We start from the raw sequence: 23,149 nt of genomic DNA, 5'->3' as shown, positions 1-23,149 counted from the left end.
CACCCAGCGACCCGGCCAGCCGCTCGGGGACAGCCCCTCGGGACCCCGGGGCTCCCCGGGGTGCCAGCACCCCCTCCGCTTGCGTTGGGAAGGCTGGAGGGTTGCGGGCCAGCTCTGGGTGCCTGCTCGCAGCCGTGGAGCATCCCGACGTCCCCAAGGGTCCGTCCCTGCCCGCTTGGTCCTGTCCCAGCCTGGAGGGGTGCCAGGGCGAAGGCGCTGTCACTGTGTCCGTCCATCCCCCCGGCTCCCCCCCGTGTGTTCCTGCAAAGCCCGGCCCAGTGGGGCTGGAGAAGGAGGAAGGGGATGTGGCTGCCGCCACGCTGCCCGTGCGTGGGGGACTCACCCCGCGGGACCCCCAGAGCCCTGCCCTGCCGGGGCCGCGGGGCCGGGTGGCTGCCTGCGAAGCATCCCTGCGGTCCGAAGGCCGGGGAGCAGCCCGTGCCGCCTCATTAACGCGGTGTAAATGTGTAACGAGCCCTCGGCCGGACCAAGGCGGTTGGAGCCGCATGGCTCTTCTCGCCCACCCGGGTGGGCATGTGGCGGCTCTGTCCCGGTGGGAGCCGCGCGGCAGGGGCAGGAGGGGGAAGAAGGGTCCGTCTTGTGGCCGGGCACGCCGGGGTGACTTCAGCGCTTGCTGGAAGGAGCGGAGCGGGCAGCGTGCCGGGCTGGGACAGGAGCAAGGCCGCTGACAGAGGAGGGAAGCTGACCCACCACCCACGCCTGCCCCGGCCTCCGAAAGTGAGGTGCAGGCCCAGCCCGGCTGCATGCCGGCAGGGCGTGAGGGTGAGGGAGCCGAGCTCTGCTCTGCGGTGCCCACCTGCACGGGAGGCAAGAGGCACCGATTTAATAAAAAAACAACACAGGAAACTCCATCTGAAGGCAAGAAAATGCTGGGGTTTTTTTGTTTTGTTTTGTTTTTTTTTTCTGCTGCAACGGTGGCCAGGTGCTGGCATGGTCGTGGAGACAGGCAAACTCGGACGGGCCCAGGCAGCCCACGCCAACCAAGCCACTTGTGCCACGGGGTGGGAGCAGGGGGGCTCTGCCAGCACTGGCTGCTCTGGGGGGTGGTGCCAGGGCCCAGCCTCCCTCCCCGGGAGCTGTGCCCCATGCGGGAGGAGAGGGGCTGGGGGGACACAGAGCCCGGGGTGTTGATGCCACTGCAGAGCTGAGCTCTTGCCCGCGGAGCAGTTTGGAGTGCGGATGCCCGGCTCACCGTGCCGCACGATGCTGAGTTCCACGGGGAGCTTTTGGACCTGGGCACCCTTCCCGCCTGCCCTGCCCCGGCACCCTGCCTGCACCCTCCCCGGCACGCGAGGCGAGGGGCAGCAGCCTCGCGGGGAGGTGGGCAACGGGGGATGAGGGCGTGTGGGGAGACAGGGATTTGGGACACACAGACACATGCGGGCTTGCGTGCGAGCCGAGCCCAAGCCGTGCCACCGGCTGCCGTCAGAGGGCGGCCGGGGCCCGCACCGCCGGGCCGGGGCGGGGCAGAGCCGGGCCGTGGCGGGGGCTGGGGCGGGCCCGGGCGGGCGGAGCCCGGCGTGGGGCTGGGGCGGGCGCTGCGGTGTCAGGGGTCCTGCCCCTCTCGCAGCCGTGCCCGCCGTCGCGGGGCAGGGCCGTCACCGGTCCGCGGCGCGGGTGGTTGGGCCGCGCACCCGCCTGGCAGCGGAGCCGGAGTGGCAGGCTCCCCCAGCCCGCACCGTCACGGGGTGGCGGTGTCCTCGCGTGGGCGGTGTGCCGGGGTCACCAGCACCCTGCCCGCCGCTTCAGCCGGCGGGAACCGGGAGCGGCTGGCCCGTTCCGGCCGCGGCACTGCGCTCACCTTGCCGGCGGTGAGAAGCCGGAGCGGCCACCCGTGCCCTGGCTCCCACGCCGCGTCCCCCACCCAGGACAGCCTGCAGCTGCGGTGCCGGGAGGACGGCTGGACACCTATGTCCCTCGTCCCCACCCCGGCCCCGCTGCTGGTGGCGACGTCCACCGTGCCCATCCCGGCCGTCTTGTCCGTGCTCCCTGTGGCCCGCTGAGCCCGGTGTCAGTGACCGGTGGGACCCGCTGCCCGCAGGCAGGGTGGGGGTCCCAGAGGTGCCGCGGAGCAGGCGGCTGGGGGCTTTGGGTGGCGTGGGATTCGCCGAGGGGAAATGGGACCGGAGCCGGCGTCCGGCATCTCCGCAGCTTCCGGCAGGAGTGGGGTGCCCCTCCGACGGGGCAGCTCCCGGAAGGGGGCCGGGGGGGAAATTCCATGAAGTGCCGTGCTCTGTCAGTGAGGAAGGGTTTCAGGGAATTGGGCTGTGGGGGGAGTGCGTGGGGTGGCTGGGCAGGGCCGGGGCACGTGCCCCTGGCACATGCTGGTTGCCCGCTGCCGACCGGCTGGCCCCAGCTGGCCTGCAGCCCCCAGGGGCTGGCCCAGCCCCACGGCAAACAGCGCTGAACTGGACAAGCCGACCCCTGGCCTGGGCAAGGAGGGACTGCCGCACACCAGGGCCCAGCAGTCACGGGGCCGCCCCAGCTGCGCCTGGGCAGTTTCCCCGCCATGCTGGCTGGCTCGGCACAGCCCCTCTGCCAGTGCGGTGGCTGCTTATGCCAGCTTCTGCTCTCTCCTCCTGGCTCCCGGCTCAGCCACCGCAGCCCCTGGGCTCTGCCCTGGATGTAGGGCAGGTGGGTCGGTACCCTTAAGCCCCCCAGCAGCACCGGGCAGTGTGGTTGCCGCCAGCTCTGCTTGGTGGCGGGGGTCCCAGGGACCGAGGGGTACCGGGTGCCTGGCCATGTGCCGGCGGTGACGGAGGACGGCTGGGACTGTTTTCCTCTCTGTTTGCTCGGCCGTGGGGACGGCCAGCGATGCGGATCAAGGCCGATGTCCCCTGGGCAGCCAATTGTCGGCTAGCTCAGAGGGGAGGGAGAGGGGCAGCCGCCCCAGGGCTTTCCCAACCGTGGAAGGGGCTGCCATGCCACTGTTGCCTGGCCTGAAATGGTGCCAGGCTCAGCCCACCCAAGCGTAAGGCTGGGCGATGCCAGAAGGGACCCCAGGGTGCCTGCTGGGACCCTGGCACCCGGCGCTCCCCTGTGGTTGGGGTGGCCACCCCCTGTGTCCCACCGCTGCAGGAGCTCGGGGACCCCAATGCTGGGGGACACGGTGGCCTCACTCCTGAGCACCACCACGTCCTTTTGTGCTTCTCCTGCTGAATCCATTTCTCTGGCGGGCCATGAAAGGGCCTTTATCCCCTCTCCTCCTCGTGGCTGGATCACACTCGGCAGGACCCCGTGCCACCGCCTGGCCCTGGGACCGCCAGTCACCCCGGCGAGGGTGGGGGCCCTCCACCGCTCTGCCAGTGCCTCCTGGGAGGAGCCGGAGCAGACCGCAGCTTCGCCAGGGCTGCAGGAGCCGTAACTGCTCCTGGTCCGGCTCCGGACCGACGGCCGCCCCCGGGAGAGGAGGGACATGGCTGTGGCTGTGTCTGTTTTTGGCCCGGTTATTTATATCCTTAAACAAGGATGCTACAGTCGTGTGGGCCGAAAGGCGTCCCCAGTCCTCCCCTGCTCCCCGGTCCCCAGCTCCCCAGCCATCTGCCGCCCTGCCACTGAGGACCTGGGCAACGCGCCTGGTCCCCCCGCACCGGGGCTCCCCCAGCCAGCTCTGCACTCATGACAGCTTGCTGGGGAGCTCGAGTTTGAACGGGAGATGCCCTTCCCTGGGTGGTGTGGACCCCCCAACGCTGCCCCACATTTCCCTCTACTGCTCCACACCACAGACCTGCTCCTGCTCTGATAAATATTAACCACCCACCCCGGCTGCAGCGAGGCCCTGGACCTGGCGTCCCAGGGGTGTTTGGGTGGGGATCTGGCCCTGAGCCTGGCCTAGGTGGGTTTTGGGGTGTAGGGCAGCCCGGCTCGGCTGTCTGCACTGCTGACATTGCCTTGTGCCTCCTCGGAGGCTCTGGGAGCTGCCTGGGCTCCCTCCCCATCTCCAGGGAGCCTGGGCAGTTGCAATGTGGGATGCTGAGCTCCCTGTGGGATGGATACCCTCGGGCCCTGTGCACCTGGAAGTGTCCCCTGTGGGCTGGTAGATCTCCCGGGTCCCCCTGCGAGCAGGGATCCCCCAGCAGAGTGGGGCCCTGGCACCCTCTGACGGGTAGCTGCCAGAGCATCCCTCCCGCAGCCGGTACCCAGACCCTCTGCCTGCTCGAGGGAAAATGCTGCCAGCCCCATACCCACCTTTCCAGTGGGATGTGGGGAGCAATGGAGCCCTACAGACACTGGGGAAAGGGTCCAAGACTCAGAGCAGCTGGCCTGGGGCAGGGCACTGGGTGCTGGACATTTTGGGAGCATCACAGCCATTTGGGCTTGTTTGGCTCTGTCCAGAGGTGCCAGAGGGGACAATCTCCCTACGCCAAGAGGAAGTTTGTCCCCATCTCCTAGGGCTCAGGGCATCCTTCTGCCCTTGAGCGCTTCCAAGCAGCCATGGTGCATGATGGCTGGAAGCCACTTGGGCGTGAAGCTGGTCCTGCGTGGGACTGGCGTCCCGGTGCGGGGTGCGAGAGATGATGGTTCTGGAGTCCCGCTCCCAATCCCACCATGCTGTGGAGAGAAGCGACGGGGTTACCCCAGGGCTCGTCCTCAGGTCCTTGGTTCCCGGTGCCACGCTTGGCAGGGAAGTGATTGAGCGCAGAGATAACCCACCCTTCAGGTCTGCTGAGCAACGCTTTGCTTCTGGCTTCTGTAAAGTTAATTGGGTTTGAGGTTCCAGGAACAAACGAAGGAGAAAAACCTACTCTCCTGATGTGTGGGATCACTGAATGCTCTCTGGTGAGTTATAATTGCAAATTATGTTTTGAAATCGCATTAACCAATTAGTCCTTGTTGTTGTGCCCTGCCACATGACAGCATGTGCCGCAAGGGAGCCGGCGGTCAAGGGCGAGGAACAGGGCCATGAGCTGCCCCCCGCCACAGCCGGCTCTGGGTCCAGGCACCATCCTGCTGCCATCGAGGGGCTTTTCCGGAAGGGGTGGCTGGAGGGATGAAGGGTCCTGCTGTGGGCACGGCCTCGTGCAGATGTCACCCTGGGGTTCCTCCATCCCACACTGCTGGCCGCAGCCATCCCTCTCCTCCTGCCACCGGCGTTCCCGGCCCCTGTCGTGCCTCACTTGTTCCCTGGTGATGGGGTCGAGGGGCAGCGGGGATCTCAGAGCCCCCTCTGGGTGCTGGGGCCATGCCTGCAGGGACCAGAGGCACCCGTTGGCGTGTTCCTGGCAAGAACGAGTACCGGGAGGCTTCCTGCTTGAGAGGCTGGGGTGGCAGCACGTGGGGGGCACGGCTTTGGATGCAGATCTAACTGTTATCTCCACCGCGTTTTCCTGCCATCTCCCATCTCGGCCCTGGGAACAGCGGGCAGCGGCGGGCGCTGAGCCCGGGCAAGGAAACCGAGCGTGACAAGGAGAGCACGCCCCAGCCATGCATGCCACTTGCTCCTTCATGGCTGGATCCTGGCCGGTCTCATCCTGTGCTGGGACACTCTTGAGGTCGAGGGGTTTTATGGGCTCACTTTTGTCTGCTTGATCTCTGAGAGTGGCCAAAGGATAAAAAATAGGGAAGGTTTTGGCTGGGGGCTTGATGTGAACGATGTGAGGATGGGCTCTGGGCAAGGGCTGCAGCCTGGCACAGCCGGCACGGCGCTCAGCTCCCTGCCACCAGCCAGGCAGGATGCTGCCGGCGGGACGTGCTGTGCCGTGCTGTGCTGCGCTCCCCCAAAGGCTCCTCACATCCGGGAATCCGGCGTCAAACTTTCCAGCCGGCTGGAGAAAACCGCACGGCCGCAGTTTCGCAATCCGCTGGAGCCCGGGCACAGGCCTGACACTGTCGGAGCCTGTGGCGAAAATGCTCCGGGCTGTGCCGAGGAAGCGCTGTTGGCTGGGGGGCTTGGAGGGCCAAGAGGAGGATTTTAGCCCACCCCTCTCCCAGTCAGCTCCCGGCCACCATGAGGGGACTGGTCACCGTGTCAGCTCCCTGCTGCGTGGCCAGCCTGGCTGCATGGAGCCACTGTGTGCTGAGTGCAGGGTGCGGGGACCCTCTGCATCTGGCTCAGGGAGGTCTGGGGACGTCTTCGCTCCCTTTTCCTCCTCTCCTCACTGCTTTGATTTTCTGCAAAGCTTTAACTGGGCACAGTGAGGGTGGCCTGTGCGTCTCCTCTGCCCAGCTGGAAAGGGGGAAATGATGGAGAAGGGTGGCATATGGCGGAGGACAGGAGAGGGGACGATAAAAAGGGGGCACGGCTTCATTTATACTAACAGGACAATGGGGAAGGGTGGCATTTGGAGGCTGGGAAGGAGCAGGCAGGCTCCGAGTCGCTGCCCTGCACCCCGGCCCCCCAGCATGCCCACCCCGCCGGCAGGCACTGCACCCCGAATGCCGCGGGGACGTGGTGCCTGTCCCCATCCCCGGCCGCCCACGGCATGTTTGCTTACAGGGTGTCAGCTCCGAGCCTCCTTTTACAACCCTCCGCGAGGCGCGGTGTTGCCGCCCATCCCCGGGGATGTCTCGGTGCCAGTGCCACGTGGCCGGCGCCCGCCTTCGCCAGGGCAGGAGAAGGGTTAAGCGGATGGCTTGAGTCCAGCCATGCCCATGGCTCTGGGTGCCTCCGACTCCCCCCTCGCCACCCTGCCAAACCTGGCTGCCTCCGTTCCCCCCGGCGTGCCAGCCAGCGCTGGTTCAGCACTTACGCATGCTGCTGTTATTAGACATTAGTTAATGGATGGCTCCGGCCAAAGGAGAGCGTCGGTAACAGGAGCTGTGGGATTGCCGGGAGCGCGAGGGCAGAGCCGTCACTGAATATTTAACGTTCGGCGATGGCTGGGTGAGAGGGTGCTGCTGCTGCCAGCGGGGCGAGGGGAGATTTTTCTCCTCCCAGCCCGACGGCGACGCTCGCTGCCGGCCCGCCGAGTCGTTTCCACCCCAGGCCGCCCGAGGCTTCCCGAGGATTTATGAAAGATATGCATAACACAAATAAAGCCTCCCAGCAACGCGCGGGGCCGTCCTGCCAACGTGCGGCGGCTGTGCAGGGCTCCCTGCTCTGCGTGGGGAGGTGGGCGCACTGGGCCCCTGCCTTGCTGCGGTGTGGACCCCGAAGATTTTCCTCTGAAGTAGAAGCCAGAGGAGCAAGAGGTGGTTTGAGGGTAACAGCCCTTGGGAAGGGACAGAGCAACTGCTGGGATATGGCTGCTGGGAGAAGAAATTTCCTCTTTGGGGCACTTTCATGGGGATAGACCCCAAAATTTTGTCTCCATGAAAAAAAAAGAGGTGTTTCAGCTCAAACAGGGAAGTTTGATGGAGGCTGGAGGAGAGGACCAGGGTGTCCCCCTGACTGTGGGTCACACTGGGATGATCTCACACGGATTGTTCACTCCCAGTGTTGGGAGGTGCCAGGGTGGTCACTGTGGGGGCAGTGGGCACCTCCAAGCAGGGCAGTCAGCTGGGTTGGCTTAATGTGGGGTGGCTGGACCTTCCCAGGCCGGGGAGAGAAACTGGCTGTGGGGGGAGCTGGGGAGATCCTTCCCCAGCTGTGGGTGACTCTGCCCCTCGCTAAGAGGGGAGAAAACCCACTGCTTGTGCTTGGTGCCTGCTGGATTGAGCTGTTGAGGTCAGATTGGAGCAAGTGTGACAGCCCCCTTGCTTTGAGCAGCCCCTGGGTGCTCTGGGCAGTGGTGCCTGGCGGGATGTCGATAGCCGGTGGGGCGGTGATGCCAGGTGGGGCGGTGATACCCAGGGGGTCACTGGTCACCCTCGGTGATGCCCGAGGGAGTGGCCGTGCCCGGGCAGGGGGGGATGCTCGGTTAGGTAAAGATGCCCGGTGGGGTGGCGATGCCCGGGGGACACCGATGCCCAGTGAGGACACCGAAGCCTGGCGGGTGGGTGATGCCCGGGGGGCGGGTGACGCCCGGGGGGTGGCCATGTCCTGTGAGGCACCGATGGGCGGGGCCAGGGGCGGTGCCGGGGGCTGGGTGCGTTTCCCCCCCCACCCCGGCCGGTCCCTCCCCGGCGCTGTCCCGGCGGCGCGGAGATTGGGAGCCGCCGCGCTGGGGGCGGGCCCCGGCTCCGGTTTAATCTCCGGCTGCGCCGGGATTACGGCTGCAGGATAGGTTCTAATCCGCGGGGCTGGCCACCGGGGGCTGCTCACCCCAGCCCGCAACAGAGGCACCGCCGGAGAGGGGGGCAGGTAAGTGTCTGTGTGTCCCCACCCGCACCCCCCAGTCTCACGCACCCTCCGTGCTTTTTGTTTCCTTCGGGAAATTCCGTGGCTGAAAGCTGCCGGGGTTTGGACCCCTCGCTCGCCCCCCACCCACCCTATGCTACCCCCACCACCCCCGGTCTCCCCTCGCCCGGCCCCGCTCTCCTCCCGCAGCCCGGCGCTCCCCGCAACCCCCTGCTACTTTGCTCCGCCTCCCCTCGGACCCCCCCGCGCCCCCCGGGGACAGGCTCGGGGCCCCGGCAGCCCTGGCAGGTGGCAGCACCCCGGAGCCGTTTGCTTTGGTTTTTTTTTTTTTGTTGTTGGTTTTTGTTTTTGTTTTTTTTCCCCTGCCACTTCCCCTCTCCAGCTGCTGAAACCCTCCCACGAGTGGGAAACAGATCCTGCGAGGGCAGGGAGAAGGCAGAGCCTTCCCACCCCAACGCCTGACTCCTGCCCACGGCACGGGGCCGGGGGGCTTCGGCATCGCCGCCTGCTTTGCTGAGAATAACATCAGCCCCCAAACCCCCTTTTCTTTCCCTTTTTTTCCGCTTTAATTTTTAATCCCCCGTGGGAGCGACCTATGTTTCTCAAGGCTGGAAGCGGTCGCGGCCGGGATCGGGTGTCAGGGCGTCGAGGCGAGGAGCGGTGCGTGGCAGGGGGCACAGCCGGGGAGAGCGATGCCGGGGGCTCGGCTTGGCTGTGCATGCGGTGCTTCCCCAGGCCGGGGTATTTATAGAGCCTGGCTGGCCGGGACGGCGGTGTGGAAAGGCAGGCTGCACATTACGTTCCCGCCGGCCACACACGTCCCATGTCAGCCGGCGCGGTGGCCTGCTCTGCCCCGGGACGGCTCGCGAATGTCCTGCCAGAGCGAAACCCTGCCCAACGGGAAACTGAGGCACAGCAGGCGGCTGCTGGTGGCTCCCCGGTGGCAGTGGCTGGCCCTGCGGTGGCACGGGCAAGCCAGGGGACACGGCAAGTCCCTGGTAGGTGGGATGGAAGGGAGGCAAAGCCCCGGCACGAGGCTGAGCCCCGGCTGGTCACGGAGGGCATGTCTGCGCCGAGCTGCCGCGGAGGAGACAGGGAATTTTCCACTGGCCTTTGGATCTGGCCCAAGCTGAGCCGTTAGATCTGCCTGGTCCCTGCCGCCGGCCAGCAGCATGCGTTCGCCCCCCAGCTTGGTGGGGGACACCCCAGAGAAAGCCCTCCGTGCCTGGTGATGCTGCCCTGTCCCGTGGGGACTGAGTGCTGGCATGCCACAACTCCGGTGGCCAGGGATGCTGGGGGGCAGCGAGGGCTCTCTGGTTGGCCCGGGGGTGACGTAGTGGGGTGCCGGCACCATGGGGGAGCCTGGCCGAGGCGCAAAGGACCCCACAGCGCCCGGCCACGCTGCAGCTGTAATCACACGCCGGCACCGCAGCCACGGCAAACAAACAGGCACCGGCAGAGCCTATTTTCCTTGGCGCGTGGGGACAGGGGAAAGGAGTGGGATCCCACGGGCTCCTTCGGAGATGCAGCCCTTGAGAAAACAGAGGCGGGTTGGGGACAGGATGGGCCCCTCATGCCCCCAGTCCTCCTTGCTGTGTGGGTCTTGGTGGCCGCCGCATGCCTCCCTGGCCACTGACGCAGTCCCGGGGCTGGCTGGGGTCCCCTGTGCTGGTGGGGGGACAGCCAGCGTGGTCCTGCTGACCCTGAGTTGGGGAGCACATGCCAGGCTGGTGAGGTGGCCTGATGGTGGGCAGGTCGTGGCCCCTGGTTGGAATGGGGTGCTGAGCTGGGGGTGTCAAGGTGGAGGGGGGCAGACGAGGCCGCAGCTGAGACCAGTCCCTCTCGATGACCCCAGCGTTGCCTGCAGCAAATGACAGCTTGGATTTTTTGCCATTGAACCCTTGGTGTCATCACACCAAGGCTGAGTGTGTTTTGAGGAGTGAGAACTCCTGGAAAACATCTCGCTTCCAAGGTGAAACATGTCTCCAGAGGTGTGGTAGAAAACCTAACGTGATTTTTTTCGGGTGTTACCTACCATCAGTCCCTGCAGTGCCACCATCTGTGCCACTGTCCTCCCCGGGTGGCCCTGACCGCCTGATGGGCAGTGTGTTGGCTTTAAGTTGAAAGCAAAACCCAACGTCTAGCTTAGAGCTGGCTGAGCTGCTTTGGGCTCAGGTCGTCGTCTGAACTGGCCTCGTCCAGAGCCACGCCCGGTGCTGCCGCCCTTGTGCTGTGCCCACCCTGTCCCCATCCCCATGCTGCCAGCTGCCTCTGCTGCCTGACCTTGTCCCACACGGGCTCAACCCCTTTGTCCCGTGCTGGGCTGTGGCAGAATCAGCCTGGGCCATACTGGTGCTGGGCACAGCTCCGTTTGCCCTCATCAGCGTCCCGACTGCTCTTCCCTGCTTGCATCCGTACTGGTGCTTGGATGCAGGGGACGTGGCGTGATGGCGGTGGATGGTACCCGTGCCACTCACTCTCCCCATGACCCCATCCTGGGGTGTGCGGCTGGCAGGGGATTGCCATGGCTGAGCTGCGCCATGGCTCCAGCACTGGAAAACCCTCCCCGTGGCCCCCTTCATAATGTTTGGCTCTACCACTCCCTTTCCCAGTGTGTCCCAGACCCTAGCACGTCCACCACTGCGGGATGGTGACCATGAGCCAGCCCAGCCATCGGTACGCTCTGCCTGCAGGCACGTCCCTGGGCTCGGGCAGAGCCATTCCCGAGGACCTGGGTGCCACTTGTGTTCTTCGAGAGATGATCCGGGGTGGACATCGCTCCCAGCACGGTGCAGTGGGAATGACCCAGAGCTGCTGGGACGGGTGTCGGTGCTGCTGGAGCCCTGCTAGCCGGGACAGCAGCTTCAAGAGCCACTTGCTCCTTCTTGCCCTTGCCGGAGCACGGGGGGCATGGCCTGGATTGAGGCTGAGCCTCACTGCAGTATTTGGGGCTGGAACCCTGGGTTGCCCCAGGGCCAAGTGAGTCCAGGAGCGGTGACCACACTGCCCAGCTCCTGCTGGGACCATGAGCAAGGCTGACTGGTGTGGCTGGCTGATGGGGCTAATGAAGGTCTCTGGTAGGGCTGTGCGGTGAAGGTCTCTGGTGGAGCTGTCTCATGAGGGTCTCCAGTGGGTCTATTTGGGGGTACCCACAGGGGCTCTCCAGCTGCGCACTGGGCAGGTTGTCTCCAATCGTCCCTCCCTGCAGCCGTCAGTGTCTCTGCGCGCTTAGGGGTGCACCCCAGAGCCCTCACCCCAGAGGTGAGGTGCCCGGCAGTGCCCCAGCGTGGCCGGATTTGCCCTTCTGGGTGCCCGCAGTCCCCAGGGGAGGTGGGACGATGGCACCGCCTTTGCTTGGCTGGGAGGTGGGAGCAGAGAAATGCCGTAGGTTTAAAAACAGGTTTGGGGTGCTAATTTTAGGAAGGCAGGTCAGGGGGAAAGCCAATGTCTGTGTGTGCTGGGGGAAGGGCAGGTCTTGTCCCACAGGGTCGGGCTGGCTCTGCGTGCAGCACCCAGGTTCCCAGGGCCGTCCTGGGAGTGGGGGGTCTCTGGGAGGGGCAAGCGGAGATATGGGGTGGAGGGGGTGGATCCTCGCTGCATGTACCTGCCCTGCTGGGAGTCAGCCTCCCTGGGGAGGTGATGCCCAGGGACCCCCAGGATTTGGGCTGTTGTTCCACTCTGCCTGTGGCCATGGCGGTGCCAGGGGCTGATGTGGGACCCCAGGCTGGGGGTCACCCCATCCCCGGTAGCAGTCCAGGGTCGGACCAAGGACCCCAGGCTGGGGGTCACCCTCTGCCCAGCAGTGGTGCTGGGGATAACCTCAGGGCTGTGGGCTGATGGTGTTGGGGTCACTGCCCGCTTACCCATGTTGCCCATCTCTCCGGGGGGGCTCTGTCACCAGTGCAGCCCCAGGGAACAGGAGACCCGTGTGTGCCCGGCTCCACTGAAACCCAAACAGCCACCTGGGCAGGTGGGCGTGGATGGGGGGGGTCCCTGCTGCCGTCCTCCTGTCACACACCAGCGGCAGTGGGGCACCTGGCTGTGAGCACGCAGGCCAGCAGCTGCGGTAGGCTTGGCGCTAAAGCCGGATTACCACCCGGAATAGTCCCGCAGCCCCAGCTGGGGCGGATTAGCCAGGATTCATCTGCAGAGGGAGAGGAGATGGGGAGGGGGGGGGTCTCGGCCCTGCAGGGGGTTCCCTGGACTAGGGAAACACCCACCCACTGCCAGGGAGACCTGGGGTCTCTGTCGCCCGTGAGTGAGAGCAGTGGGTGCCCATGGATGGGTGTCACAGGCTGTGGGGACACGGTGGGTCATCGCACCCTGGGCGGGCACCGCGTGGCACCGGCAGGGCTGGCAGGCAGTGGCTGCTGGTCCCGCTGCGTGCCCTGCTTCCACTGGCACGGTGTGCTCCGGCAAGGACTGCGCCGTGCCGAGGCTTGACTGGGGCACAGCGTGAGGGCCAGGCTGTCTCAGGGTGATACCCACCCTCTGTGCCACGCTGCGGGGTGTGATGGACCCCCCCATCCCGCACATCCCACTGGCATTGCCCTGACAGAGCTCCCCTGCCTCGCCCCCCTTGCTCCTGGCTACGGTCTGCTCCCAGCTGGGATTTTCCACCTTTTAAATGAAGTCTGGGTGTTGGAAGCGAGGTGTTGGGCAGCGAGATGCAGCCCCTTCCAGGACCGGATCCCCCGCCGTGATGCCCTGGCCCCTGGTGATGGCTGGCAAGGGGCTGTGGCGAGCCCAGGGCTGCCAGGGCAGGGCAGGGATGTGGGAGCTCCACACGTGTCCCCGTCCCAGGCATCTGTGCTGGCCGGGATGTGGCGTGCGAGACCAAACGTAGCCTGCCCTGGCGCGCAGACGTGGCCGGCGGGGAGGGTACGTGACGCCCCACGCATACGGCTGGGCCTGCCCCGCGGGGGGGCTGTGGGACGGCACCTGGGCCTGGCGTGGGCTGCCCGGCCACGCCGGAGGGTTGGTGGGGTGGCCGATGTCCCCCATGTCACCAAGCTGTGGAGCAGCAGGAGCAGCCCACGGGAGAGGCGGGAGGTCTCAGTGCAGCGGTGTCGCTGTCCTTGTCACCCGGAGCCGGCAGGCAGTGGAGAGGCGCACACCGGGAAATCGGAGTGCAGCTGGCTCAGCACCCCCAGGGACACAGCCCTGGGTGCCACGGCGGGGGGGTTCTGTGTCCACGCACGTGGCCGTGCCCACGTGATCAGGGTGGGCGAGCGGGTGCTTGGGGCCGGCAGTCAGGATGGGGACGATGCCAGGTGGCCACGTGGGTTGCCCGACGCCGTGGCGAGGATGGCACCATCCCATCCGTATGGCAGCACGGCAGCTCCGTGGTGGGCTGGGGCTCTCCGGGCTGGCATGCTGTGGGAAGAGATCCTCAAGGAGATGATCTTTGCCTGGAGTGGAGGGTCCCATCTGAGGTGGGCACACAGGGACAGGGGTCAACGCGCTGCCTCCAGCCTGGGGGGACCCATGCCACACCCCCCCCCCCCCCCCCCCAGGGCCATCCGCTGCTCCATGTATTTGTTGTTCTGCCCGGCCTTATCGCAAGGCAAACAGCGGCGGGCAGGGCACGCGCTGCCCGATCGAAGCGTCTCCCGTTCCCTCCCCTTTCATCTCCCCTTTTCCCTGGCTGCCGTCACGGGGAGACCCTGGCCGAGGGGCAAAGGCCGGGTTCGGCGGAGGAGGTGGTGGCGAGCCGTGCCAGGGCTGTGCCAGCGCTGCCCGGCGGGAGGAAGCGTCTGGGTGGCGATGCTAAGCCCGGTGCATGCAAAATGAGCCTGGCCCTGCCGCTTGCTATTCCGAGAGGCGCTCGGGGGAAGAGGCTGGTATTTCCTGAGCTGCCCGGCGAGGTGTAATTATAACCTGGGAGAAGAAAGGGGCTGCAGAGGAGAGCACCCAGCCTCCCCGGCGCCCGTGGGGGAGCGGGCAGGGAGAGCGGGGCAGCTCCCGGGGTTGGGATGGCCGGTGGGATACAGTGGAGCCCTGGCTGCAGGCATCCTGGCAGCGTTGGGGGGTTCAGGGTGGGTGATGGAGCACCGGGCGTCTGGTGGCACCCCTCAAGCCTGGCATCGGGAGCTGTGGGTTTGGCGGGCCGCGGCAGTGGGAAGGCGCAGAGTTAACGGCAGCGTTGACGTGCTGGCAGCCTTGTTTGCGCCTGGATCCAGCCCAAGCGGGGGCCTAGCAGAGGGGATAAATCGTCGCCCAGCACCCGCCCTGCGCTTCCCTCTCTTTGCCTGCATGGCTGAGCCTCCCTGCGCTGGTCCCTGCTGACCTGCGCCCTGCCTCAGTTTCCCCACCAGCCTGGGTGCCACAGCTGGGGTGGCCCAGCAATGTGCCCCCCGCCCCGAGCCAACCTTAGGGGCTTGGTGTCCCCCGGCAGTGCCGGTAGCCAGCACGTGGCCTGGGGTGACCCTGCCAGGTCCCCTCGGTGGCTTGGACAGGCAGGGACAGTCAGGGCAGTGGCTCAGGAGGTGCTGGTGCCCACGTCCCGCCGCAGCATCCTTCCCCTGCTGCTGTCCTCGGCGTCTCCCCGCCCCGGCAGTGCCACAGCAGGACCCGCCTCGTCCCTAGGGCCACCAATCCCCTGCTCACCCCGCGGGGACCCCCGGCACTGGGGCAGCAGCGTCCTCCTGGGGTCCGGGACCGCGTCACATCTCAGCCAGCCCTCGTCTGAGCTGGTGGCATCGTTCTGCGGCCCTGAGGTGGAGACCCCCGGCTGAGTAGACGAGACCCCAGCCCCTTAGGGCGGTGGGGGGTGGCGGGAGACCCTGCCCTGGCTGCCAGCCTGCCCCAGAAAGCCACCCTGTGCCGTTTCCCAGCGGGGCGGGGAGGGCCGGGGCTCGCACAGAGGCGGCTTTGTGCGGTGTGCCAAGGCGTCCTGCGCTCGGCAGCCCGGCTGCCTGCCCCTGCCAAGGAGCTGTCTCCCAGCCCTGCGCTCTTTCCTGCTCCGTTTGTCCGGCCCTGACGTGCCCCCGAGCCCCCTGCCTTGGCACCCCGACAGCACCGGCCCTGGGCGGCGGGACGTAGGCGAGCCCTTCACGCCGGGCAGCACCGCAGGCTTTATGTAACGGTGGTGGCTGGGGGGTCTCCAAGCTCCCTGCCCCGTCCCCAGTTGCCCTCCCAAACGCCCCCGCTCGCCTGTCAGCGCGTGTCTCCGGGAGGGGAAACTGAGGCATGGAGTGAGAGCTGCAGGCAGGGGAGCAGAGGTGGGCAGGCATCGTGGAGGGAGGGTCCGGGGCTGGGCTGGCACCGTGCTGCGGGCAGGGGAGCGGAGCAGCACCGCGGAGTGGGCTGCAGGACGTCTGGCCAGGTGAGGTCCCACCTGGGGACTCTCGGGGGGCTCTTGAAGGTGGGATGAGCTCTGCAGGGCACTGTGTGCTGAGTGGCCAGAAGGGAGAAGTCCAGCCATGGCGATGCCCAGCTGGGCATCCCTGGGTGCCCGTCCCTGCGGTGCTGCTGGTGCAGAGCCCAACTCCAGCACTCCTGGCGAGACCCCGGCCAGCTGCTCCGGTGCTCCTGCTCTGAGATGGACCCCCCTTGCCCACATCTTGCAGAGCCCGAGGAGAGCCTGCAGTGAGCCCAGCCGCTTCCTCGCCATGGATGCCACAGATGTGCCCCTCCAGGCCGAGATGGTGGAGCTGGTGCCCAACGGGAAGCATGCCGCTGCGCTCACCGCCTCCACCATCCCCTCGCTGGCGGGTGGCAGGTAGGAGCCCAGGGAGGTTTTTCTGGCTGCTCCCTGCCCGTGCAGTGCCAGCCAGCACTGCCTGGGCACTGGAGGGGCATGGTGGCCCCTGGCTCTGCTTTGGCCTCACCCCCCTCCCTCCGGCGGCCAGGTTTGAGGAGAACCAGTCGAGCGCAGCGGAGATGGAGGAGTTCCTGCCTCACAGTGCTGAGAAGAAGCAGACGCACTTCACTGACGTGAGTATCGGCACAGGCACTGCGGTGGCGGTGGGATGGGGGCAGCTCCGGGCATCACTGATGTGTCCCCTCCCCGCCATGTCTCGTGTGCGCAGTTCGAAGGGAAGACGTCTTTCGGGATGTCTGTTTTCAACCTGAGCAACGCCATCATGGGCAGCGGCATCCTGGGGCTGGCCTATGCCATGGCCAACACCGGCATCATCCTCTTTCTGTGAGTGTTGCCCACCCGTGGGGGTCTGGGGGAGGTCCTCCAAGGGGATTGGTGGGTACCAGGAGTGCAGGCGAGAAAGGGGATCTCGATTTGGGGTGATGCAGGGACTGGTGTCCTGATGCCTGAGCAATGCCTGTCCCTGGCATCAGCACGTCTGCCCCTGCCGGGCGCTGGTGTCCTGCTGAGGAGGAGGAGGGTGAAGGCCTGACTTCCTTCATACAAGACCAGATTTCCTCACATGGCCCAAAAGGATGCGGGTGCCAGCTCCCCTTGGGCATGGGGATGTGGACCCACAGGGCTGGGGCAGCCCCGCAGCTGTGGGGTGTCCACACTCTGCGGCCCATCTGCCCCATGAGCACCCAGCCAGTGCCAAGGTGAGGGGTGGGTGGCGTGCCAGGACAGCTGCCTGCCCGCGTGGGGTTTGCCCCGTGGCTTTGTCCAAGCCAGGTGCTGTGACCTACTGGTGACGGCACTGTCCTCCCACAGCTTCCTCCTGACAGCAGTGGCCCTGCTCTCCAGCTACTCCATCCACCTGCTGCTCAAGTCCTCCGGCATCGTGGGTGAGTGCTGGGTCCCCAGTGGGGCTGTATTGGGTGGTCCCCACCCAACCCTCACCCCACCACCGCTCCCCATTCTACAGGCATCCGTGCCTACGAGCAGCTGGGCTACCGAGCCTTCGGCACGCCGGGGAAGCTGGCTGCGGCCGTCGCCATCACGCTGCAGAACATCGGAGGTGAGGATGGGGCTGGGTGGGGGACTCAGCGGGGCTGGCAGGGGGCACGGGGAACGGGAGCACGCCAGCACAGCATGACCTCGCTCTGCCCTGCAGCCATGTCCAGCTACCTGTACATCGTCAAATCCGAAGTGCCTCTCGTCATCCAGACCTTCCTCAACCTGGAGGAGAAGACCGCGTGAGTGCCTCCTGCCCACGCCGCCCGCGTGCTCGCCCTGGGCGGGCGCTGGGGCCTCGGCTCCAGCTGTGCAGCCCGTGGCAGGGATTTAGCGCCATTAAGCCACTACTATTTTTGATGACTGTCAGTACTGAATAAGCCCCCGGGTGGGATTAAACTGGGCTGAACTTCCAATCCCTGCTCCTCACATCCCCTTGGGATCAGACTTTCCTCCTTGAGCAGAGCCCGGGGCTGTGGCGGGGAACAGGAGCTCTGGTTGGGAATGGGTGTCCCCCCCGCCCACGCCATGCCCGCATCCTCACCTGGCGGCAAGGGGGGAGTGAGAACTGAGCAGATGCTGGACAGAGCTGCCACTGGGACCTCCACCAGCGTGGGACTGGGTGTCCCAGCCAGGCTGGACACCCCAGCTGCTCTGGGGTGCTCGATCACACATGGGATCGCAGCTGGGCAGGGGTCCTACGCCACAGGTGGCCAGGGGCGCTGAGGACCTGACTGAACCCCCTTGCAGGTGCTGGTACCCTGGGCTGCCCATGGGCAATCATGTGCTGAGAACAGCAGTTCTCAGCCTTCCCACAGCGGCTCTAGCCCTTGGGGGTCTCCCACTACGGGGAGCCCAGCTCAAGGATCCCCAGGGATGCCATCTCAGGAGTCCCTGGGGATGCTAGCACAGCAGCGATGCCAACCTCAGGGGATGCCAGCTCAGGGGTCCAGGGGTGCCGGCTCTGGGGTCCCTGGTGCTGCTGGCTCTGGGGTCCCCATGGATTGTAGACAGCCCTGTCCCCCCCCTCAACACCGATGGCTGCCTGTCCCTCCTGCGCTCTGGCAGAACCAGGGTGGCGAGCAGGCCCTTTGCTTCTAGGGACTGGTACATGAACGGGAACTACCTGGTGATCCTGGTTTCTGTCACCATTGTCCTGCCCCTGGCCCTCATGAAGCAGCTGGGTAAGTCGGGGAGATGCTGCCTGTGGCACTGGGACTGGGCACCAGGAGTGACGGTGCCAGCCTGGGGGTGGTGGGCGAGGAGGGGACACCCAGCCAGTGCGGGGGTCCTGCCCGCACCCACCGGCCACTCTCTTCCCTCCCCAGGCTACCTCGGCTATGCCAGCGGCTTCTCCCTCAGCTGTATGGGCTTCTTCCTTGTCTCGGTGAGCACCTGCCAGTGTGTGCCAGCGGCTCGGGATGCCAAGCGTCCCTTCTGCCAGAGTGCATGGCTCCGCCGGCACGCAGCCGGGCTGCGGGGACAGCGGGCGCTCCGGGCTGCGGAGACGCTGTGTCAGTACTGTCACACTGCTGGGTTATTTTTGGCTGAAGGAGCCAAGCATCGAGGAAAGGGGAAGGGAGAGCGTGCCAGAGGGGAGAACCACATGCGTGGCCCCTCCACGTGCCGCTGCCCTGCTCTGCCCCACTGCCTACCCTCATCGGGGCAGGCCAGGGTGCCATCATCGCCACGGGGCACCGCCAGCAAAGGGTGTTATGTCGGCTCGGGCAGCCAGGTGCTGACCGTCCCCGTGTACCTCTCACCCCAGGTCATCTACAAGAAGTTCCAGGTCCCCTGCCCGCTCCTGGAGCAGGAGGGGAACCTCACCGGCAGCCTCAACGCCACCCTGGTCAGCACCAGCGACTACCAGAACGGCTACACCGTCCTCCATGCGCCTGACCAGGGCACCTGCATCCCCAGCTTCTTCACCCTCAACTCCCAGGTGGGCACCCGGGATGCACCCCTGGGGGTCTAGATGAGTCCCCACCCTGTGCATCCCCGTGAAGGCGGGTGGTCCAGGCACTGGTGGCCCCCGGCGCTCAGCCACCCTCCTCTCACGCAGACTGCGTACACCATCCCCATCATGGCCTTTGCCTTCGTCTGCCACCCCGAGGTCCTGCCCATCTACACAGAGCTGAAGAAGTGAGTCCTGGGTGGGGGCACCCACGAGGGGTTGGGGGGGGTGGGCTTCGTCAGGCACCCACCCAAAGGCAGCACCCTCTGGGTGTGGGACCTGCGCCGGGGTGTTGTGAGGAGGTGGCGGATATGACCCGGGGTGGGTGGTGAGTTCATTGGAGGTGGGTGATTGGACTCACCATGCAGCCTGGGGAGGGGGACACAGTCCCTCTTCTGCACAGCCCCCGTGCACCCTAGGGTGCCCCAGCATCACCCCTCCTCACCAGGTGGGTGCTGGGTGTGGTGGGAGCGTTGTGGACTGAGCTGCAAGGGCCATGCTGAGCCCGCTGTCTCCCGCAGCCCCTCCAAGAAGAAGATGCAGTGCATCTCCAACATCTCCATCATGGTCATGTACATCATGTACTTCTTGGCTGCCCTCTTCGGCTACCTCACATTCTACGGTGAGCTCCGGGGGAGGGGGCTGGAGCCCCTGCCGGCATGCCGGCACCAGGGCCAGGTGGCAGTAGTGGGGCTGACCCAGCATCTTCCTGCCGGTGCCCGCAGGCCGGGTGGAGTCGGAGCTGCTGCACACATACAACAAGGTGGACCCCTTCGACGTGCTCATCCTGTGCGTGCGGGTGGCCGTGCTGACAGCCGTCACCCTCACTGTCCCCATCGTCCTCTTCCCGGTGAGTGGCCCCATGGGGATGGCAGGTGGCACCGCCACCCTCCAGCCGAAACAGGACCTCGGCACCAGGCTTTGAGAGGGAAAACTGAGGCAGCGTTGGGGCTGAGGCCTGGGAACAGGGTGGCAGGGGTCTGCAGAGCTCCAGGGACTGGGGAGAGGGAGCGGCTGGGTGTCAGGGACAGGGCTGGGGCAGGGGTGATGGGGACCAGCGGGGCCATGGGAACAGGGCTGGGGCAGGGGAAGGGGTGACAGGGACCGTCAGTGCTGTGGGGACAGAGGATGGACCCTGGCTCTGATGTGACCCCCCCATCCCTGTCCCCAGGTGCGCCGGGCCATCCAGCAGATGCTGTTCCAAGGGAAGGACTTCAGCTGGATCCGCCACGTCACCATTGCCGTGGTCCTGCTGACCTTCATCAACCTGCTGGTCATCTTCGCCCCCTCCATCCTTGGCATCTTCGGCATGATCGGTGCGTGGCTGCGCCCTGCCTGGCACAGGGCTTTGCCTCACCCTCCCCGTGCCTCAGTTTCCCCTTCTCACCTTGCTGGGGCTGGGTGGCATGTGGGGGTCCCCGGCTCCGTCGCTGTCCCAACAAGCTGGTTCCCATGGGGGGCTGCCAGTTGCTTGCTGCGCTGCCGGCCGGCGCTTGCTCTTCTGGATATTTCCCTGGATGCCCACAGCCAGGCTCCCTCCGCTCGGTGCCCAGCTTGGTGCCAAGGCCTTGGCTGCAGCGGGATGGTGCCAGAACACGGCGTCCCTGGGTTCCTGGGAGGCTTTGCCAGGGGTGGGGGTGGTGGGGGGGACAGGACCTGGCCCGGCAGGGGGGCTGGAAGGGCTGAGCCGTGGGGCGGGGGCCTCTGCCCGCTCTGTCCCTGTCTGCTCCAGGTGCCACCTCCGCTCCCTGCCTCATCTTCATCTTCCCCGCCATCTTCTACATCCGCATCATGCCCAAGGACAAGGAGCCGCTGCGCTCCACCCCCAAAATCTTGGTAAGCACAGGGAGGGGGGACATGGATGGGGATGGGGGTCCCGTCACCGAGCTGGGGACCCCGTTGCCCTGGCTGTCCCTGACCCCCTTCCCTGTCCCCGCAGGCTGCCTGCTTCGCTCTTCTCGGGGTGCTCTTCATGATCATGAGCTTGAGCTTCATCATCATCGACTGGGCCACGGGGGGGGGCAACAGCGGCGGCAGCCACTAGCCAGCACCGGGTGCCCACGCCAACCTTCCCCCCACCGACCGGTGCCCCAGGGAGAGCCAGCCCCGGGCTCAGCCCCCATGCCACGGCCCCGCTGGGCTTCCCTGGGGACCCTCCGTTGTTGCCCATCACCCGTGGTGGTGGTGGGGGGGTGGGCATGAGCCATGGCAGGCATGGGGATCCCCTGACCTGTGCCCAGGACAGGGCAGCGAGCCTGGGGCAGGTGCTGTGCCCTCCCCGTTCCAGCGGGAACCCTCCCTGCTCCGCGCCTCAGTTTCCCCGTCTGTAAAATGGGGAGAATAATACTGCCCTACCTCACCGGGAGCTGGCTGTCAGCTGGAGCTCGTCTCTGCGCACCCAGAGCCGCCGGCAGCGGGCACTGCCAGGGGCGTGGGGGGCTGAGGATCGGGGCGTTTTCCTGCCCCCCCTGCCCCCGGCAGCATCGAGAGCCCCGATGAACAGTGTCCACGTGGGGCTGGCGTCTGACGGGGTGGTTGGATCCCTGGCAGCGCCCGCGCCCAAGCCGCCTGCCCTCTTCCCCTGACGTCCCCTGGTCACTGGTGAGATGCCACCTGGCTGCCCTGGCATCACGGGGACACTTCGGCCCCACGCACTGCTCTGGAGCTCGCCAGTGGCGTGGTTGGCTCCTGGTGCCTGCGGACGGGACCCCGGTGACACCCAGGCCATGCCTGGGGACCAGCCGCATCGCTTTGGGGAGGTGACATGTCTGGGCATGGGTAGGGGGTGCAGGGGGCCAGGGGTCAGCGCTTTCCAGGGGCCAGTTCAGGGCTCTGGAGCCACCCCGCTGTCTGCGTGCCCGGACACCAGGGTGATGGGCACCCCCTAACTCGCCTTGCACCCAGGGCCGGCACCCAAGCCCCTGCAGTCCTCCCACCCACCCACCCATCCATCCATCCATCCATCCTTGCCGCTGGGATGCCCCACACCATGCCAAAACCCGGAGAGCGGCTCTCCCACCCCCTGCCTCCCTTCCCAGTGTGGTGGGGGGCAGCCTGGCAGGGTGGGCAGCACGCTGGGGGGGCTGTCCCGCAGCAAAGTACATAAGAGATGTATTTTTTTACCGGGGTGGTGGAGGCTGGGATGCTTTTTATAAATACTGTATATAAGAGTAGATCTTTTTTAATGTGTTGTGTTGCTCTGGGTAGCTCTGTGTAATGTACATATCTATATGGGGTGGAGGGGGGGGGCTGCGACCCGGCGCCGGTGAGGGGCTCTGCGGACCCTCGCCGTCACCCTGGGGCTGCTGGCTGCAGCGCGGCCCCCGTCCCGGCTGCCCTGTGGGCACCCCTGTGCCATGCTGGGGGGGTCAGCGACGCTTTTAAATTATCCGTGGGGGCGATGCCCGTGCTGGTGAGGAGGCCGGCGGGCGAAGCCTCTGGCAGTGAGAATAAAAATGTGAACGTGCCCAGGTCTCGGGCATCACTGGGGCGAGCGAGGGGCCGGCGCGCGGGCACCTGGCGCAGCATGGGCATACGGACATGCGTGTACAGCATCCGTGCACACGCGTGCACAGCAGGACGGGACGGACGTACGGACACATGCGCGTGGGTTCGTAGGCGTACGTGGGGTCAGCAGGGGCGTACGGACACGCGTGGACGGCGTCAGTGCACACGCACGCACAGAGGTACGCAGGAACAGCGGGGACATACGGACACTCCCACGCCCCCGCGGGACAGACAGCCACGTAGGCCCCACGGGGACGCGCGGGCGGGGGTGCGGGGCTCCGCGGGCGCGAGGGGGCGCTGCGCTCCCACGCACGGATCCGGCTCGCGGGAGCGCTGCCAGGGGCGGCCCACGGGGGTGCGGGACCCACGGGGAGCGGAGACCTTCGTAGGGGTTGGACCCTGGGAAATCGAGACCTGCGGGGAGCGAGACCCCTGGGGCGTGGGACCCCCGTGGGAGCAGGACCCCCGTCGGAGTGGAACGCCCGGGGAAGTGGGACTCCAGTGGAAGCGGGGCTGGGGGCATCTCATACCTGCTGCCAGGGCAGAGGGTGCCCCTAGTGCCCCCTCAGCGCCCCCCAGGTGCAGCCTCGAGCCGCCCTAGCCCTCTTGTACGGCACGGCGTGGAGTGGGGGGTAAGCCCCCGTTGCCGCCCCCGCTCTCCCCCCTCCCG

The 23,149-nt window shown here is 66.6% G+C and overlaps 1 protein-coding gene across 1 annotated transcript; it reads left to right on the top strand.

Annotated features, from left to right (window-relative positions):
- The first annotated feature begins 8,073 nt into the window (after nt 1-8,073).
- Nucleotides 8,074-22,438, top strand: SLC38A3 (solute carrier family 38 member 3). The gene is made up of 16 exons (XM_086755691.1): nt 8,074-8,203; nt 15,772-15,923; nt 16,054-16,138; nt 16,234-16,349; nt 16,836-16,909; nt 16,990-17,082; nt 17,179-17,260; nt 18,120-18,202; nt 18,347-18,405; nt 18,787-18,960; nt 19,081-19,160; nt 19,494-19,594; nt 19,698-19,822; nt 20,144-20,288; nt 20,705-20,808; nt 20,912-22,438. Exons 2-16 carry the CDS (start codon nt 15,814-15,816, stop codon nt 21,014-21,016), a joined length of 1,536 nt encoding a protein of 511 aa, XP_086611817.1. The 5' UTR covers nt 8,074-8,203; nt 15,772-15,813; the 3' UTR covers nt 21,017-22,438.
- The last annotated feature ends 711 nt before the right edge of the window (nt 22,439-23,149 follow it).

Source organism: Chlamydotis macqueenii, chromosome 10 (genome assembly GCF_036417535.1).
Source record: "Chlamydotis macqueenii isolate bChlMac1 chromosome 10, bChlMac1.mat, whole genome shotgun sequence".
Taxonomy (NCBI): Eukaryota; Metazoa; Chordata; class Aves; order Otidiformes; family Otididae; genus Chlamydotis; species Chlamydotis macqueenii.
Note: the sequence above shows the minus strand (reverse complement) of the source record. Positions and strands in the feature narration are given on the sequence as shown.

Coding starts and splice junctions, on each gene's coding strand:
- SLC38A3 (XM_086755691.1), top strand. CDS start 15,814: ATGGATGCCACAGATGTGCCCCTCCAGGCCGAGATGGTGGAGCTGGTG. Junction 16,910..16,989: donor CAAGTCCTCCGGCATCGTGG/GTGAGTGCTGGG, acceptor CCCATTCTACAG/GCATCCGTGCCTACGAGCAG. Junction 18,961..19,080: donor TCTTCACCCTCAACTCCCAG/GTGGGCACCCGG, acceptor CCTCTCACGCAG/ACTGCGTACACCATCCCCAT.